This window comes from Lissotriton vulgaris, chromosome 1_1 (assembly GCF_964263255.1).
Source record: "Lissotriton vulgaris chromosome 1_1, aLisVul1.2, whole genome shotgun sequence".
Lineage (NCBI taxonomy): Eukaryota > Metazoa > Chordata > Amphibia > Caudata > Salamandridae > Lissotriton > Lissotriton vulgaris.
Window position 1 is genome coordinate 2,078,343,328 of NC_141685.1, and position 17,593 is coordinate 2,078,360,920.

At 45.2% G+C, this 17,593-nt stretch overlaps 1 protein-coding gene across 1 annotated transcript in view; it reads left to right on the forward strand.

The window, feature by feature from the left end:
* The window catches only part of SLC15A5 (solute carrier family 15 member 5), a 394,335-nt gene extending 377,649 nt beyond the window's left edge, over positions 1 to 16,686 (forward strand). The window contains exon 9 of the mRNA XM_086938942.1: positions 15,496 to 16,686. Coding sequence (XP_086795068.1) covers positions 15,496 to 15,643 — 148 coding nt within the window. The 3' untranslated portion in view covers positions 15,644 to 16,686. The remainder of the gene's footprint in view (positions 1 to 15,495) is intronic.
* The last annotated feature ends 907 nt before the right edge of the window (positions 16,687 to 17,593 follow it).

Consider the following 17,593-nt stretch of genomic DNA (forward strand, 5'->3'; position numbering starts at 1 on the left):
TTTTAGCCCCTACCCTTTTTTCCTTATACATTAATAGGGTTGTCAACTACTTTGCTGATCACCCCACAGATGCCCCTTCATTAGCAGGAATGAAAATACCTCTACTCATGTTCGCTGACGATACCCTTTAAATATCTAAAACCAGACAGGGTCTCCAGCAGGCCCTCTCTAGGTTTGAGCTATTCTGTCACGAACATGAGTTGGAGGTAAACGTTTCTAAGACTAAATTTATGGTCTTAAGATGCCATAATCAGATTTCCGCAAGGGTCACAATGGGGGCTTGCCCTTAGAACAATTGAAGTTGTATACATATTTAGGAGTTACATTTAGCGACTCCCTAAGCTGGACCCCCCAGATTGAGCTTATGGCCTTGAAACATCTGCAGATTGGAGGTGCGCTGATTAAAGAGCACAAACGCTCTTTTACTAGGCCTATCTCGCCCCTTATTAAGATCTATGGATCCAAGGTTCTTCCCTCTGTTCTTTATGGGGCAGAACTTTGGGGGTTTAGCAACTTGGACCCGCTGAGATTAGCCCAAAACAAATTTCTCAGGGTGGCCTCAGGTCTGCCGCAATCAACCCCAAGGATCCCACTTATGTATGATCTAGGGTGTCTTCCGGTTGAGGAGCAGGCTAGATTTCGCCCATTGGCGTTCTGGAGGCGCCTATGGACGACGCCGGAACTTAACCTGTATGCCAGGGCTTGTCTAGATGTTAGAAATACCTCTGGTTCATCGAACATAAGTTGGTTTAGAGATCTTAAATCGTCACTTTATGCCTTGGGGTTAAATAATCTTTGGGTGGCCCCTGATTCGGCAGTCTTCCCCACAAAGAAAATATTAAAAGCACTGTATTGGGACTGGGTGACTTCAAACCGTCATCAGAGATTGCCTGCCAATAACCTTTCTAGTAAGTTCATTGATCTCAAAGATGCCCCCAAGCTTGAAAAATATTGGGACCTAATCACCAAACCAATGGATCGCAAATTGTTCCATCAGCTTAGATGTGGTACGTTGCCTTTAAGGGTATTTACCAACAAATGGTGTTCAAGTGGGTCTGAATGTTGTCCTCATTGTCAAGTTTTGAGCGAAAGTGTTGATCACTTTTTGTTTGTTTGCCCACTGTATGCTGCTCCAAGGTCCAAATGGCTTGGCCCAGTTTGCAGATCCCTGGGTACTCGCTCAGCTATTGAGGCTAGCAGACTCTTAAGAACCGACCTAACCCCTCTTATTGTTACTGGTGTGGCTAAATTCCTTGGATGGGCGTGGGTGATTAGAACTAGGTATTTAAAAAACAGTCAGTGCAAGGCTTGTCTTTGAACATTTTAATGTGACTTTTAATTGTAGACCTAGGTCTTCCAGGTGTTTATATTGTATTACTAATCATTGCTATGTACCCATTATAAGAATGTCTGTTATAATTGATTTAATACTTTTTTAACGCCACAATGAATTAATGTTTTGTACCCATTATAAGAATGTCGGTTACAACTGATTTTATGTGAATTTGTTATTTTATCATGTATATTTTGTATGTACGTCTTTTAAGATGAAATAATCGAATAAAGACTTCTTAAATGGTAATGGTAATGGTAAAGTCAGATTTTAAGTCACAATTCTGAAAATGCTACTTTTAGAAAGTTAGAGAAGAAAGTAGTGGAATGCACTCTAATTAATACTTAATTTGAACAGTCTTAGGGGTTTAGTCAGACGTCGTATGCTGACGACACCCCGATAGTGGTGGCTGCCTACAAAAACCAGGCTCCCTGATTCAACAATTTCAGAACTGTGTGAGTACCATAAACAGGTGGATGAGTACACACTGTCTCAAACTCAACTCTGAAAAAACAGAGGTCCTGATTTTTGGCAATATGCAGCCAAATTGGGGTAATCTGTGGTGGCCGGCAGAGATGGGAGAACCACTAAAACCAGCGATGAAGGCTAAGAACCTTGGAGTTTGGTTTGATAACAAATTATCGCTCTCTCAGCAGATAAATGCAACTGTATCCACCTCCCACTTTCTTATCAAGAAAATACGGAAGATCTTTACTTATATTCCCGTAGACATCCGGAAAACTGGTAACCTCGCTAATCCAGTCTAAATTGGATTACTGCAACAGGCTTTACCTGCATATACAGAAACAGTGTTTAAAAAAGTTCAGATGGTTCAAAACTCAGCTGCACATTTGCTGGTAAACATCCCTAGGGGAGAATCTGTATCTAACGAGATTCATAACCTGCACTGGCTTCCGGTGTCACAATGCATCAAATTTAAGGCTCTTTGTTTGGCGTATAAAGCGCTGACCCACACAGGTCCTTCCTTTCTGCAAAACCTGTTTGTCTGGTATGAACTAGCAGTACACTTCCGTTCCACAGGGGCCAGACTCTTGACAGTGCCCAGAATTCGAACATTGTGCTGGGGCGGCCGCAGCTTTCACTACGGCACCTCCAAACTCTGGGACACTCTTCCGAGAAAGCTCAGAAGTGCGAGCTCCCTTTCCACCTTCAGGAAAGAACAAAAAACCTGTCTGTTCATGAATTAGCGCAGGCGTACTGTGTCCTCAGCCCCAGGACACCTCCGGGTATTCATGCGCATTATAAATCCCATTAACATTAACATTAACAATGTAAACGCTATCTTCAATGATGCATTTTTTTGCGTGCAAGCCAGAAGTGCACTATGTCCCAATAGCACATCAATATGTCTCAACTATCTGGTGCGTCGTCACTTACCAGCTTCATGTTGCACTGCTATTTCATTCCAGTCTCCACAAGAACAAGAAAGTTGAGTCCAATATTCATCCAGGAAATCTTTTTATTCAAAGGTTTTTCCATGATTATTTTTATGGACCCGAAATGCATTGGGTTTTTATGACATCATGGTTGCCCAGGATATAAAGTGATTTCTGTCATGCCATGGGATAAAGACCTGGATGGACATTTCTAAGGCATTTGAAGCTCAGTATCACAAAGCCTCTGTTTTGTAAATGGATACAAATAATTGTGGACATTTTTTGAATAAATAGATTACCTGGATGAATATTGGACTCAACTTTCTTGTTCTTGTGAAGACAGGAATGAAATAGCAGCGCAACATGAAGCTGGTGCATGACGAGGCACCAGATAATTGAGACTTTTAGAAAGTTTACACTTCCTTGCCCTAACCATGTGGTGCTTGCAGCCAGTTCCTAGGTCACATGACTAGATGTACTTGGCAGTTGATCTTTGTATATTCCTCCTAGACAGCATCACAATAGAGGGTCTGGCTATTGGCATCCTGGCTTAATGGATGGGCGGAGCAGTCACCTACCACATGTGCACCTCAAAGATACTGGCTCAGCCCACACACAAAGGACTTCACACTAGCCTATTGTGCCCTCATACAGACTGGGGCCAGGTTAGGGGGACAGGAAATTCCAGACATTATGAAAGGGTTAAACCCTAGAAGCTTCTCCCACTTCAAGGTGGGCATTAGGTATAAAAAGGGGACCCACTCTTCAGTATACTTCTGGACCTTTGGTTACAACAGAAGAAGGAAATCCTGCTGCCCGGTCACTTGAGGCCTTCCCTGCTACCTGACAAGGAAAACCTGAACTGCACACTTCACCCCATGCTGAAGTGCCGTCAAAGGTCAGCTGACTAATATGTTCTGAGCTACAGCCACATAACAAGATCCTGAGGTCTCCCTGTATATGTTTAGCTAACTTGATGCCTGGACCTGCAACTGGTACTGCCTGAGCCCTGCTGAACTCTGCAAAAGTGAGTCCTGGATCTTCAAGAGGTGCTTACCTGAGTCCTGGACCCTTGGCTGGCATCAGAGTGCACTCCTGTGACTGGAAAAGAAGAAAAATTGAAGGTCTGGGCTCTTAGCAACCGGGAACAAGACAGTTTTGGCCAAGATATTCCCACTCGCGCCATACGTCAGTGCAGAGCTCTAGTGAACGTAACTCTTCAAACTACTGCAAGCGTCAGCGACAACGGCAGATCTGCACTTCACGCTAAAACACCGACAGACTTCGTGACCGCCAACTTGAATCTCCAGCAATGACCGTCTGTGATGCCCCACAGGTTCTTCGTGCTACAGTGACGACTATCCGTGATGCCCAGCCTGCTCTTCGCGCTACAGCGATGACCATATGCACACTCTCCCTGCTCCTCGCTTCCTTCTCCAGCATGTATGGAACTCTTTGTGTTGGATTTTGAGAAGGTAACCTTTTCAGCTGGACTAACCTGGTCCCTGCTGCATCCAGCCCACGCTCCATCACGGTGAGTCTGAACTTGGAACTTTCAACCGGTCTTCCACGACTAGATAATCGTAAGTGGCGCTTTTTTTACTTTTAGGCGCTATACTTACTTTAAGGTCCAGATTTGCAAAAGTATCACATAATGCAGTGCTGCAGACAGCAATGCTGCGCTGTATTGTGTTACATGAAGAGAGCAGGAGAGCGCCATATCCAGGGAGATATGGCTCTCTTCTCTCCTTCCCATAGCACCAGTGCAAAGTTTTGCTGCCGAGCCCCACAGACGTACCTTTGCACCATAGTGCAAGGGAGTGTGCCTGAGTCTAGCATAGATTTTATATGGGAAGTGTTACCTTCCAATACAAAATACCATGCATACACAAGTCCCAAGCAAAAGGAACAAATAATTGATGGAATGTTGAACAATACAAACATTCCCCCCAGTCACAAAGATTTGAGTTTAATCCATCGTTCTTTGGCTCACCACACCACCCCAGTTTGGACCCAGCCATATTCAAATCAGTATTGGCCCTGTTCCTCGTGGGAACAGTCCAGCCCAAACTGCCAAGCTAGGCCCTTCCTAAACTGGAAACAAACATCTTAAGACCGAATTCAGGACATCACCCCTCATCAGCCAGGCTAGCTTGAATTCAGTGGCACAGTGAACATGGGACCCGAGTCTAGGCATACCATTTCCACTTAGGGGGACAAAAGCAAAAGGTAAAATCGAAGTACAGAATGCTGAACAATGCTAACATTCACCCCAGTCACAAAGATCTGGGTTTAATCTATTGTTCTTTTGCTCACCACGCAATATCAATTTGGACCCAGCCATATGCAAATCAGTCTGACCCTGTTCCTCAAGGCAACAGTCCAGCCTTGCTTGTTTCAGACCAATGAGGACCTAGCATGGCAGTTCGGGCTGGACTGTTCCAATGTGGAGCAGGGTCAGGACTGATTTGCATATGGCTGTTTTTAAACTGAAATGGCATGGGGAGCAAAACAACGATGGATTTAGGCCCAGATCTTTGTATTGGGGTGAAGGTTAGACAATGTTCAATATTCTGTCCATCAATTGTTCTTTTTGCATTTATCACCCCGAGTGATACTGTGTACCCAGATGTGGGTTCCATGCGCTCCATGCCACTGGAGTCAAGCTACCCTGACTGATGAGGGATGATATCCCGAAACCGGTCCCTGGATGCTTGTGTCCTGTTCAGGGAAGACCTGGCCTGACAGTTCGGACTGGACTGTTCCTATGTGTAGCAGGGTCATAAATGATTTGCATATGCCTTGGTTTAAAGTGAAATTACATGGGGAGTAAAAAAACAATGGATTTAGACCCAGATGGTTGTGCTTGGGTGAATGTTAGACATTGTTCAAAATTCTGTCCATCAATTGTTCTTTTTGCATTTGCCACCCTGCCCAGATATGGGTTCCATGCACTTCATGCCATTGGAGTCAAACTAGCCAGTTGGATGAGGGGTGATAGCTCGAAACCGGTCCCTGGATGCTTGTTTCTGGTCCAGAGAAGACCTGGTCTGGCAGTTCGGGCTGTACTGTTCCCATGTGGAGCAGGGTCAAGACTGATTTGCATATTGCTGAGATTTATCCTGGAACTAGCAGCCCGTCCCGACGTTGTCCGAGTATGAATTGCTGCAGGCCAGTAGTATATTGTTTTGTAGGATTTGGTTTTGATAGCATTTCTTATCTGTGACAGGCCTGTGAAACGCTCCGATTCACAGTGCACTGCTGATGCACTTAAGAGTGCGCGTTCAGTAGTGTGTGAACTCGAGTTTCCCTACTTTATTTTTCCTTGCAATATTATAAAGCGCGAACTCGACAACATGGCATGAGCAAAATTTACATTACAGAAGAACACATTCATTTGTGGTAGGCACGGGGAGACAAAGCAAATTGTCTGGAATCACAGGATGTTGAGCTGATGCCGAGATTCGAAGGTAGCTCCCCAGCTCTAAAGTTCGCAATTCTAGAACTTGTGGTGGGAGGTGTGTCTAAAAGTGTATGTCGTGCTGGCCATCAATGAGAGAGACCTGTGCATTTTTTAAATGGGTGGTGAAAAAAATATGATTATGTTGCTGGAGATGTGGGCCGCCGTGCCACCAATGTACTGGGGAGGGTAAACACCCATTATTCCGCAACTTTCTTTCCGCATACCATCACTCCGCATATTTTCATTAGGAAAGTACCATGACTCCGCAATGCCATTATAACGCATGGCATTACATTTTATATGCTTTTACCACGCATACATTTACAACGAAATTCGTTGTAAATGCATGAATGGTAAAAGCGTGTTTTTTTAAATGTTTGGATAAGGTAAGTATGGGTATAGGGGTATATGTTTTGGGATACTGAGTTATATGTTTTGGGGTGTTTGGGTATTTTAAGGGTTCAGATATAGTTTTGGGTTATGGAGTACAGGGGTAGTTTTCGGGTTTAGGGATAGGTATGGGTTTTGGGGTACAGGGGTATTTTTAGGGTTCAGGGCTAGGTTTGGGTTTTGGGGTATAGGGGTATTTTTAGGGTTTAGGGCTAGGTTTGGGTTTTGGGATACAGGGGTATTTTAAGGGTTCAGGGCTAGGTTTGGGTTTTGGGGCACAGAGGTATTTTTAGAGTTCAGGGCTAGGTTTGGCTGTTGGGGTACAGGGGTTACAGCAAAAGGTAAAATCGAAGTACAGAATGCTGAACAATGCTAACATTCACCCCAGTCACAAAGATCTGGGTTTAATCTATTGTTCTTTTGCTCACCACGCAATATCAATTTGGACCCAGCCATATGCAAATCAGTCTGACCCTGTTCCTCATGGCAACAGTCCAGCCTTGCTTGTTTCAGACCAATGAGGACCTAGCATGGCAGTTCGGGCTGGACTGTTCCAATGTGGAGCAGGGTCAGGACTGATTTGCATATGGCTGTTTTTAAACTGAAATGGCATGGGGAGCAAAACAACGATGGATTTAGGCCCAGATCTTTGTATTGGGGTGAAGGTTAGACAATGTTCAATATTCTGTCCATCAATTGTTCTTTTTGCATTTATCACCCCGAGTGATACTGTGTACCCAGATGTGGGTACCATGCGCTCCATGCCACTGGAGTCAAGCTACCCTGACTGATGAGGGATGATATCCCGAAACCGGTCCCTGGATGCTTGTGTCCTGTTCAGGGAAGACCTGGCCTGACAGTTCGGACTGGACTGTTCCTATGTGTAGCAGGGTCATAAATGATTTGCATATGCCTTGGTTTAAAGTGAAATTGCATGGGGAGTAAAAAAACAATGGATTTAGACCCAGATGGTTGTGCTTGGGTGAATGTTAGACATTGTTCAAAATTCTGTCCATCAATTGTTCTTTTTGCATTTGCCACCCTGCCCAGATATGGGTTCCATGCACTCCATGCCATTGGAGTCAAACTAGCCAGTTGGATGAGGGGTGATAGCTCGAAACCGGTCCCTGGATGCTTGTTTCTGGTCCAGGGAAGACCTGGTCTGGTAGTTCGGGCTGTACTGTTCCCATGTGGAGCAGGGTCAAGACTGATTTGCATATTGCTGAGATTTATCCTGGAACTAGCAGCCCGTCCCGACGTTGTCCGAGTATGAATTGCTGCAGGCCAGTAGTATATTGTTTTGTAGGATTTGGTTTTGATATCATTTCTTATCTGTGACAGGCCTGTGAAACGCTCCGATTCACAGTGCACTGCTGATGCACTTAAGAGTGCGCGTTCAGTAGTGTGTGAACTCGAGTTTCCCTACTTTATTTTTCCTTGCAATATTATAAAGTGCGAACTCGACAACATGGCATGAGCAAAATTTACATTACAGAAGAACACATTCATTTGTGGTAGGCACGGGGAGACAAAGCAAATTGTCTGGAATCACAGGATGTTGAGCTGATGCCGAGATTCGAAGGTAGCTCCCCAGCTCTAAAGTTCGCAATTCTAGAACTTGTGGTGGGAGGTGTGTCTAAAAGTGTATGTCGTGCTGGCCATCAATGAGAGAGACCTGTGCATTTTTTAAATGGGTGGGGAAAAAAATATGATTATGTTGCTGGAGATGTGGGCCGCGGTGCCACCAATGTACTGGGGAGGGTAAACACCCATTATTCCGCAACTTTCTTTCCGCATACCATCACTCCGCATACTTTCATTAGGAAAGTACCATTACTCCGCAATGCCATTATAACGCCATTATAACGCATTATATGCTTTTACCACGCATACATTTACAACGAAATTCGTTGTAAATGCATGAATGGTAAAAGCATGTTTTTTTAAATGTTTGGATAAGGTAAGTATGGGTATAGGGGTATATGTTTTGGGATACTGAGTTATATGTTTTGGGGTGTTTGGGTATTTTAAGGGTTCAGATATAGTGTTGGGTTATGGAGTACAGGGGTAGTTTTCGGGTTTAGGGATAGGTATGGGTTTTGGGGTACAGGGGTATTTTTAGGGTTCAGGGCTAGGTTTGGGTTTTGGGGTACAGGGGTATTTTAAGGGTTCAGGGCTAGGTTTGGGTTTTGGGGCACAGAGGTATTTTTAGAGTTCAGGGCTAGGTTTGGCTTTTGGGGTACAGGGGTATTTTGGGGTTCAGGGGTAGGTTTGAGTTTTGGGGTAAGGGTTATTTTTAGGGTTCAGGGCTAGGTTTGGTTTTGGGGTACAGGGGTATTTTTAGGGTTCAGGGGTAGGTTTGGGTTTTGGGGTACAGGGGCATTTTAAGGGTTCAGGGCTAGGTTTGGGTTTTAGGGTGCAGGGGTTTTTCTAGGGTTCAGGGGTAGGTTTGGGTTTTGGGGTACAGTTGTATTTTTAGGGTTCAGGGCTAGGTTTGGGTTTTGGGGTACAGGGTTATTTTTAGGGTTCAGGGATAGGTTTGGGTTTTGGGGTACAGTTGTATTTTTAGGGTTCAGGGCTAGGTTTGGGTTTTGGGGTACAGGGGTATTTTTAGGGTTCAGGGGTAGGTTTTGGGTTTGGGGTTCAGGGGTATTTTAAGGGTTCAGGGCTAGGTTTGGGTTTTGGGGTACAGAGGTATTTTTAGGGTTCAGGGCTAGGTTTGGCTTTTGGGGTACAGGGGTATTTTAGGGTTCAGGGGTAGGTTTGAGTTTTGGGGTAAGGGTTATTTTTAGGGTTCAGGGCTAGGTTTGGTTTTGGGGTACAGGGGTATTTTTAGGGTTCAGGGCTAGGTTTGGGTTTTGGGGTACAGGGTTATTTTCAGGGTTCAGGGGTAGGTTTGGGTTTTGAGGTACAGGGGTATTTATAGTGTTCAGGGCTAGGTTTGGGTTTTGGGGTAGAGGGGTATTTTTAGGGTTTATGGATAGGTTTGGGTTTTGGGGTACAGGGTATATTTATAGGGTTAAGATGGGTTAGTGTTTAAGGGTGTTGGGGTATTTTAAGGAGTAAGGGTGGGTTATGATTATGGGGTGCAGGGGTAAATAAAGGGAGCTGGGTGGGATTAGCACACAATATGAGACATAGCATGAAGGGCGGAACATACTACACGCCCCCAGCTTTTGTCACGCCCCCAGCACGTGCCCACAGCACAACCCAGACACGCCCACAAGGCACTACTTTGCTGGCACGCTTCTTTTACCTTTTAAATGTATATGGTGGGCGTCTGCATAGCCTATGTCCTTCTGCTGCAACTGCCCTTTCCAACGATGTATTGGGTGTTGTGATTGGTGCTGTGGTTCCTTAGATTACCCGCCTCAAAGGTTTGGGCTCTCTCTTTATTATATTAGTATGGATGACATGAGGAGTAGAAACTATGGATTTAGGCTCAGATGTGTGTACGGGGGTGAATATTTGACATTATTCAACATTCTGTCCATCAATTATTCTTTTTGCATATTACAGGTATTAAAAGATTTCCTTTTTTGAATGTGTGCTGTACAGTGCAGCGCACATGCAAAGTCGGAAAAGAAAGGATAAAATCAAGACATTTCTCCTTTTAATGCCTGCTTTGAAGTGCAATTAATTTTTTCTATAAAACTGTGTCTACTATTGATAGGAGGTAAGGTTTTGCATAAAAAAACATGGATGGTAGCACAGGAATGCACATGTACCACCCAGGGAACGCCCAATTGACAAAAAGTAACTCAAAGCAGCCCTTTGCATTGGTTTGTAAATGGCAATGCCCAAAAATATTTTGCGTCGGGTCTGCATTAAAAAAATGACACACACACACAAAACCCAACCTTTATAAATCTAGCCCTTAATCTTTGAAATTCCATATTTCCGGGCTACTGATTTTATTAAATTTGACACTGAATTGATGTGGGAATTTTCTGGTGTTGTTTTCACTTTATGACTGTTCAAGTACTGCATAAATGCACATGTGGCCTCTAAATTCAGCCTGACTGCCTTTGTGCTAAGCTATCAGAGGTTTAAGCATGGGTTAATTTAGTGACTGTTGTGGTTCACCCTGACAGGTATTAAGAAGGAATAACTTCCCCCTTAATCAACAACCCAATTACTCACAGGTACAATATGATTCTGGGAAATAACATGCAGGAATCTGACTTACTGTGTCAATTTCTACGTTGTTCCGGGTAATGAGAGCAGAGACTTCACCTGATTTTATGAGGTGTCCCTGCATAACTTATATATATATCAGATGGGGCAGGCAACTATTGTTCAATTTACACTATAGCATCCAAATTACACTTGACCGCTGATTACGATTTGCATAGTACTAGACACAAGGAGGCTGGAATTAACAGACCAGAATTATAGATTTTGGATGTTACTTACTTGCCTGTACCATACACATAAGCTAAATTGTTAATAGCTAAGCAGTGGGCAAAAGGGAAGCCACCAGTCAAAGTAATATGATTGCGTAATATATGGAATTATTTGGTAATGAAAAATATTACTATAATAACTGAGAGCCTCATTTATGAGAAGTGGCGCATCGCTGCGTGAAAGCAGTGATGCAACACTTCTCACTGTGCCCTCCTTCCGACACCAGTGATGCTTCATATTTACAGTATGATGCATCATGTCACAAGTATTGACAGAAACGTCAGTGTTACTGACGTATCTGTCAGCGCAAAAGGGGCGTATTGATGAAGTTGCCGCCGGCCACAGACTCCACCCTGTCTTCTCCAGCACCCACGTCGCCTTCAACCACACCACCGAACTCCACTGGACTGACAACCGATGCATTTACTTCACCTTCAAGAAACCAACCGCGCACCACTGCACCCAACAGCTGCCTTGCTGCTTCTGGAGCAAAGTCACGGAAGACCAACTGACCGCCACCCTCACCCAGAACCCACCTGACGGCCTCACTGACACAGACGCCGACGCCCGAAACTTCAGACAGTGGATCGGCGACTGCGCCAACACCCTCGCCCGAACAAGAAACCCTCCACCAACCATCCCAGCAAAAGCAGCCTGGTTCACCGAAGAACTCCAGACCTCCAAACGAACATGCCGGAAGCTGGAGAAGAAATGGCTCAAAGACCGCGCACCAGACAGCCACGCAGCCCACAAGGACGCCATCCGTAGACATCCCCACCTCATCAGAATAGCCAAGAGATCGTTCTTCAAACCCCGACTGGATAACAATGCACACAACAGCAAAGAACGCTTCAACATAGTGTAGGAACTCTCCAACCCCAGCGCCAACACCAACGACATCCCGCCCTCACAAGATCTGTGCGACTCACTGGCCACCTTCTTCCATCGCAAGATCGCCGACATCCACGACAGCTTCAACTCCTCATCCACCCCGACCACAACAGACCACACCCCGAACACCACCTGCACCAACCAGCTGACCTCCTGGTCCCATGTCAACGACGAAGAAACACGCAAGGTTATGAACTCCATCCACTCAGGATCTCCGTCAGACCCCTGCCCACACCACGTTTTCAACAAAGCTGATGCATCCATCGCACCCCAACTGCGAAAGATCATCAACATCTCCTTCAACACAGACATTTTGTGAAAGCTAGAAGTACGTCAAAATCAACGCCCTCCTCAAGAAGCCCAAGGCGTACCCCACAGACCTCAAGAACTACCGGCCCATCTCCCTGCTCCCCTTCCCGGCAAAGGTCATCGAGAAAATCTCCAACATGCAGCTGACCCGCCACCTCGAGGACAACAGCATCCTAGACCCATCCCAGTCCAGATTCAGACGCAACCACAGCACCGAGCATGCCCTTATCGCCGCCAAAGATGACATCAGGCGCCAGCTAGACAACGGCGGAACCTCAGCCCTCATCCTCCTGGACCTATCAGCCGTGTTCGACAAGGTCTGCCACCGCACACTAAGAACACGCCTCCAAGAAACCGGTATCCAGAAGAAAGCCCTTGAATGGACCACGTCCTTTCTCTCCGGCAGAACCCAGAGAGTCCGCCTCCCGCCCTTCCGATCTGAAGCCACAGACATCATCTGCGGCATACCCCAGGGCTCATCCCTCAGCCCGACCCTGTTCAATGTCTACATGGCCCCCCTTGCCAAGTGGCCTGCCAGCACAACCTGAGCATCATCTCCTACGCCGACGACACCCAGCTCATCCTCTCGCTCACCAAGGATCCGCACGCCGCCAAAACCAACCTCCACGAGGGCATGAAGGCTGTCGCCGAATGGATGAGGAGCAGCCGTCTTAAACTGAACTCGGACAAAGCGGAGGTCCTCATCCTCGGGCCCACCCCCTCTGCCTGGGACGACTCCTCGTAGCCAACCGCACTGGGAGCAGCTCCAACCCCCACGGACCATGTACGCAACCTGGGATTCATCCTCGACTCCTCCCTCTCCATGTCGAAGCAGGTCAACGCCATCTCCTCCTCCTGCTACAACACCATCCGCATGCTTAGCAGGCTCTACAAGTGGATCTCGACCGAAACAAGAAGAACAGTGACCCAAGCCCTCGTCAGCAGCAGGCTAGACTACGGCAACGCACTCTATGCAGGTATCCCGGCCAAACACCTGCAACGACTACAATGCATCCAGAACGCCTCCGCCCGACTAATCCTCAACGTCCCCCACCACAGCCACATCTCCTCTCACATAAGAGACCTGCACAGGCTACCCGTCAACAAGAGGATCACCTTCAAACTCCACTCCCACGGACACAAAGCACTCCACAACACCAGACCAGCCTACCTGAACACAATCCCAACTTCTACACCCCGCGCGCCAGCTCCGCTCTGCCAGCCGTGCCCTTGCCGCCGTCCCGCGTATCCAAAGAACGACCTCCGGTGGCAGGTCCTTCTCCTTCCTCGCCGCCAAAACCTGGAACACCCTCCCCACCCATCTACGGCAGACCCAAGACCTGCTCACCTTCAGGAGGCTCCTCAAGACCTGGCTTTTCAAACAGTAGCAGCTCCCCCCCTAACCCCCCCCCAGCGCCTTGCGACCCTCACGGGTAAGTAGCGTGCTTTACAAATTCTCTGATTGATTGATTGAGTGTCAGAAGCATGACTCAACTCCAGCAATGTTCCCTTCACATGGGTCAAGACCCATGTGAAAGGGCTTGCGTCACCCTTACGCCTGCCATGAGGCAGGCGTAAGTTTTTGACACATTGGCGTCCTAGAAGTGGTGCAACGAAATCTCATAGATTTCACCGCGCCACTCCTATGACCCTTTCATGCGGGGGAACGCCCACCCTGCATACATTATACCTGACGCAGGTTTAATGTAGCACAGGGGTTTACAAAGTGATGCATCTGCCTAGATGCGTCACTTCATAAATATGTCGTAACATGGCGTATTATTTATGCCGCCGCTGCGTCACAAAAAGTGATGCAACTGCTGCGCAAAAGTGACGCAGGGGCTCATAAATAAGGCCCTCAGGGCTTACACAGCAAATGAAATCCATACGCGAAATTATGGCAAGCCAAAATAAACTATCTGAAGTGTTCCCAGGAAGCTGAACACGCCTCTACAGTTTGCTCTCAAACCAAGTGCTATTCTGTGTGGGTTTAAGAAGATGGTACAAAATAAGACAATGTTTCTGTAATGGAGAGGCGAGCTTTGGTTCGACATTTGTGTTATTCCCATTCATGACTCGGCCATGAGTTCTAATCCTAAATTGTATCAGTAGTCACAATACCGAATAGGGGAAGCGATGGAATCAGGTAGAGGATGGCGTAACCTGCCGAGTTTATAACCGGAGAATCAGGTTCGAGTCTCGGCGTCTGCTCAACATCATGTGATTCTGGGCAAACCACTTAGGGGCAGATTTATGAGGCCCTTGCGCCACGTTTACGCCGCTGTTGCGTCACGCAAGGCGGCGTAAACGTGGCGCATCCCTACGAACGATTTACAACGTGACGCATCTAGGCAGATGCGTCACGTTGTAAAGCCCTGCGCCATTTGTGGGCGTTCCGGCGCAGGGTGGGCGTTCCGGGGCAGGTGCGCCACGCAAAAGTGGCTGAGTGAAATCTATGAGATTTCACTCAGTCACTTTTAAGCCAATGCTGCGTCAAAAGCCTGCGCCTGCTTGAAGCAGGCGTAGGTCTTGGCGCAGCATTGTTAAAATTGGGCACCCCCGAACCTTGCTGGAGCTGCGTCGCCACTCCAGCAATGCGCCACATTTCCGGCACAGATGCGTCACGCATCTGTGCCGTTTTTGCACCATGGTGCGCCGCATTATAAATGCGGCGCACCATGGCTGGCGGAGCTGTGGCGCACTGTGGCGCATGTTAACTGGCGCATCCCTGGGGATGCGCCAGTTAACATAAATCTGCCCCTTAATCTCCCCAGTGTGTACAAAAATATAATGTGTACTTGGGTAACGTAACTGGTGCTCATGGATGGCACAAAGGGAAAAGGTAAGGAGAGAAAAAGAAAACAATACATCATGCCATGATGCTTGACACCTTTATTCGTTATCTAATTTCGATAAAGGGTTGTATAAAACATATTTAGCTCTTCCATAGGCATTAAACAACTGCATAAAATAAGAGAAAATTGTTTTTTGTTGAAATGGTAGTTAATGCACGACATACATTGACAGCAGATGTAGTGATGTCAAAATGCACAAACAAATAAAAAAAGAGTTCAGATCAAGACAAGGTGGACAGTAAAGGTGAAGGTGAGCGCTTGAAACAATGGATTGCTTGTGAGTTAAGAGTAAGCACAGGAGAGAAAAGCGTGGGCCTAATCTGCTATCAGACCATATTTTTCAGTCATGACCCATGTTTTGAACATAGATTTGTATGAACATTTAAAATTAAACTTAGTTGTCATCATACATGTTTTCTTGAGATGTGTTTTCTTATGTCGTTTCAATAGGTACAATGACTTGGACCAAGAATTCCCCCCAGAAGCAGTGGGAGGCCTTCTCGAAGAGAAACTACTACAACATGAAAAATCCCTCATGTTTTATGAGAGCATTCTGGAATGTTCTCCATCTTTTTCTTCATTTCATACAATCTTGTAATTCCCTTGTTCCCCCTCTCCTCATTCCCAGCCCTTCCCCAGAAAGGTAGTGCTGGCATTACCTTATTTGTTTGAGTTGTATGCATGTGATAGATGGTGTTTGCTTGAGCATTGATTTGAGTATCGGGTTGAACTATTTGTTTTTGCCAGGCTTTAGGGCGGGAAACAAAAATAGATGACAAATATGTTACCTTGAGTTTACAATTTGTATGTATTTAGCAATTTTGATGAACGTATATCATTGATTAAGACAAGTATGCATGTATTTAGTTAACTCTTTAGTCTGAGTGTGTATTTTGAATTGCAATGCTATTTGTGAGTTTTATAGTTGTAGGTTATGGGAGTGAAGGAGAATGCAAACTGAGGAAATTTGGAGCAATATTGATTTATGTAGCAGAATCTCAGGAGCTAGATCTAGTGAGAGAGACTTTAAAAACCTTGGAAAGTGTCTCAAATGTTCTTCACTCTCCGTAGCATAACATATAATGTTATTATATAGCAGAGGAGAACTAAATACGTTGTTTTGTTTAAAAAAAACGACATAGTTGGCATATCTAGCATTCACACTAGATATTGAGATTGCATGAAACGTAAATGAAATGTGTTAAAAATAATATATGTGTTGCACAATTAACAGTATACCACACTCTATTTATTTTATGTATTTAAAATAAGATAATGATATAAGGTTATGAATTAAGTATTTATTATGTGTCGTGAACTGTTTTTTATGAATTAAATAGCCGTGGTTAAGGCTGGTAGCTAATAAATAAATTGAAAAATTAATGTGAATATAAATCAAATTGTGTCAGATTTTAATTAAGATGGTAACTCAAATTATTTGCATTACATTGGATATATATTTATATATTTTGTTTCCGGATAAATGCACAGGTGATCATTGATAACAAATACCAAAGTAAATGCTGCATAATCACTTTTAAGAATTAAAGATATCATTCCTTTGTGATAGACACAGATTGATTTATAAGTTTAAAAAAAACAAAGAACTCAAACCTCATAAATAAAAAAATATCAGTTTGATCTCTGGTGCTCCCAAAGACCTTTTGTTTTCAAAAAATAAGCTGAGTGGACTTTGGGTCAATCCCTTGCAGTTAACCACTTCTCAGCTCCCTTTGGTCATTGCTTCGGGGTAGTGTCAACAACATCACAGATCTGTCTGAAGGAGTATTTCCATGTTACCTTCATAGTCTTGGACACACAATGGCACAGTTACGAGTCTTTCGTGCAACGCAGGACAGCAAGCAAAGTTGCTGTGCTGCATTGCCTGAACGGGAGAGAGCAGAAAGCTCCATATTTACAAAGATATTGAGCATTTCAGCTCCCTTCTTGCACTGGTGCACTGTGTGCTGCCCAGCCCCAACACAGGCACCCTTACACCATACATAGTGCAAGGGGGTCGGACTTACGAGCAGTCTTGTTTTTGGGCAGGACGTTTATTCATCATGCACAAAAAACAATCCTTGGAGGCATTTTCCTCTTTCTATATGTGTTGCAGAATGGAACGAGGAAATAATGAAGAGAAATAAAATATATTTCTCTTTGTTACATCTTTCTGGGCAAGGCTTAGCATTTTGAAGCATTCCCAGCTTACTGGCTTTAGTAAATCTGGGAATGCCCATGCTCCAACCATGGAACGTGTACCAAATTGAAATGTAATGTAACGCAGCATAAGCAGCTACAGTATGTAACAATTCTTTACAAAGCCACACAAATCAGACCTTGCATGTTGCGGAGTCATTTCTTAATGTCAAGTCAAGTCAAGTCAAAGGATTTATATAGCGCACTACATACCCGTAGGGTTTCAAGGCGCTTAGGAAGGGGAGGAGAATTACTTGTCAAAAATCCACGTTTTAAGTAGCTTTCTGAATGCTAGGTGGTTCTGGGTAAGGCGAAGGTAAGCGGGGAGAGAGTTCCATGTTTTAGCAGC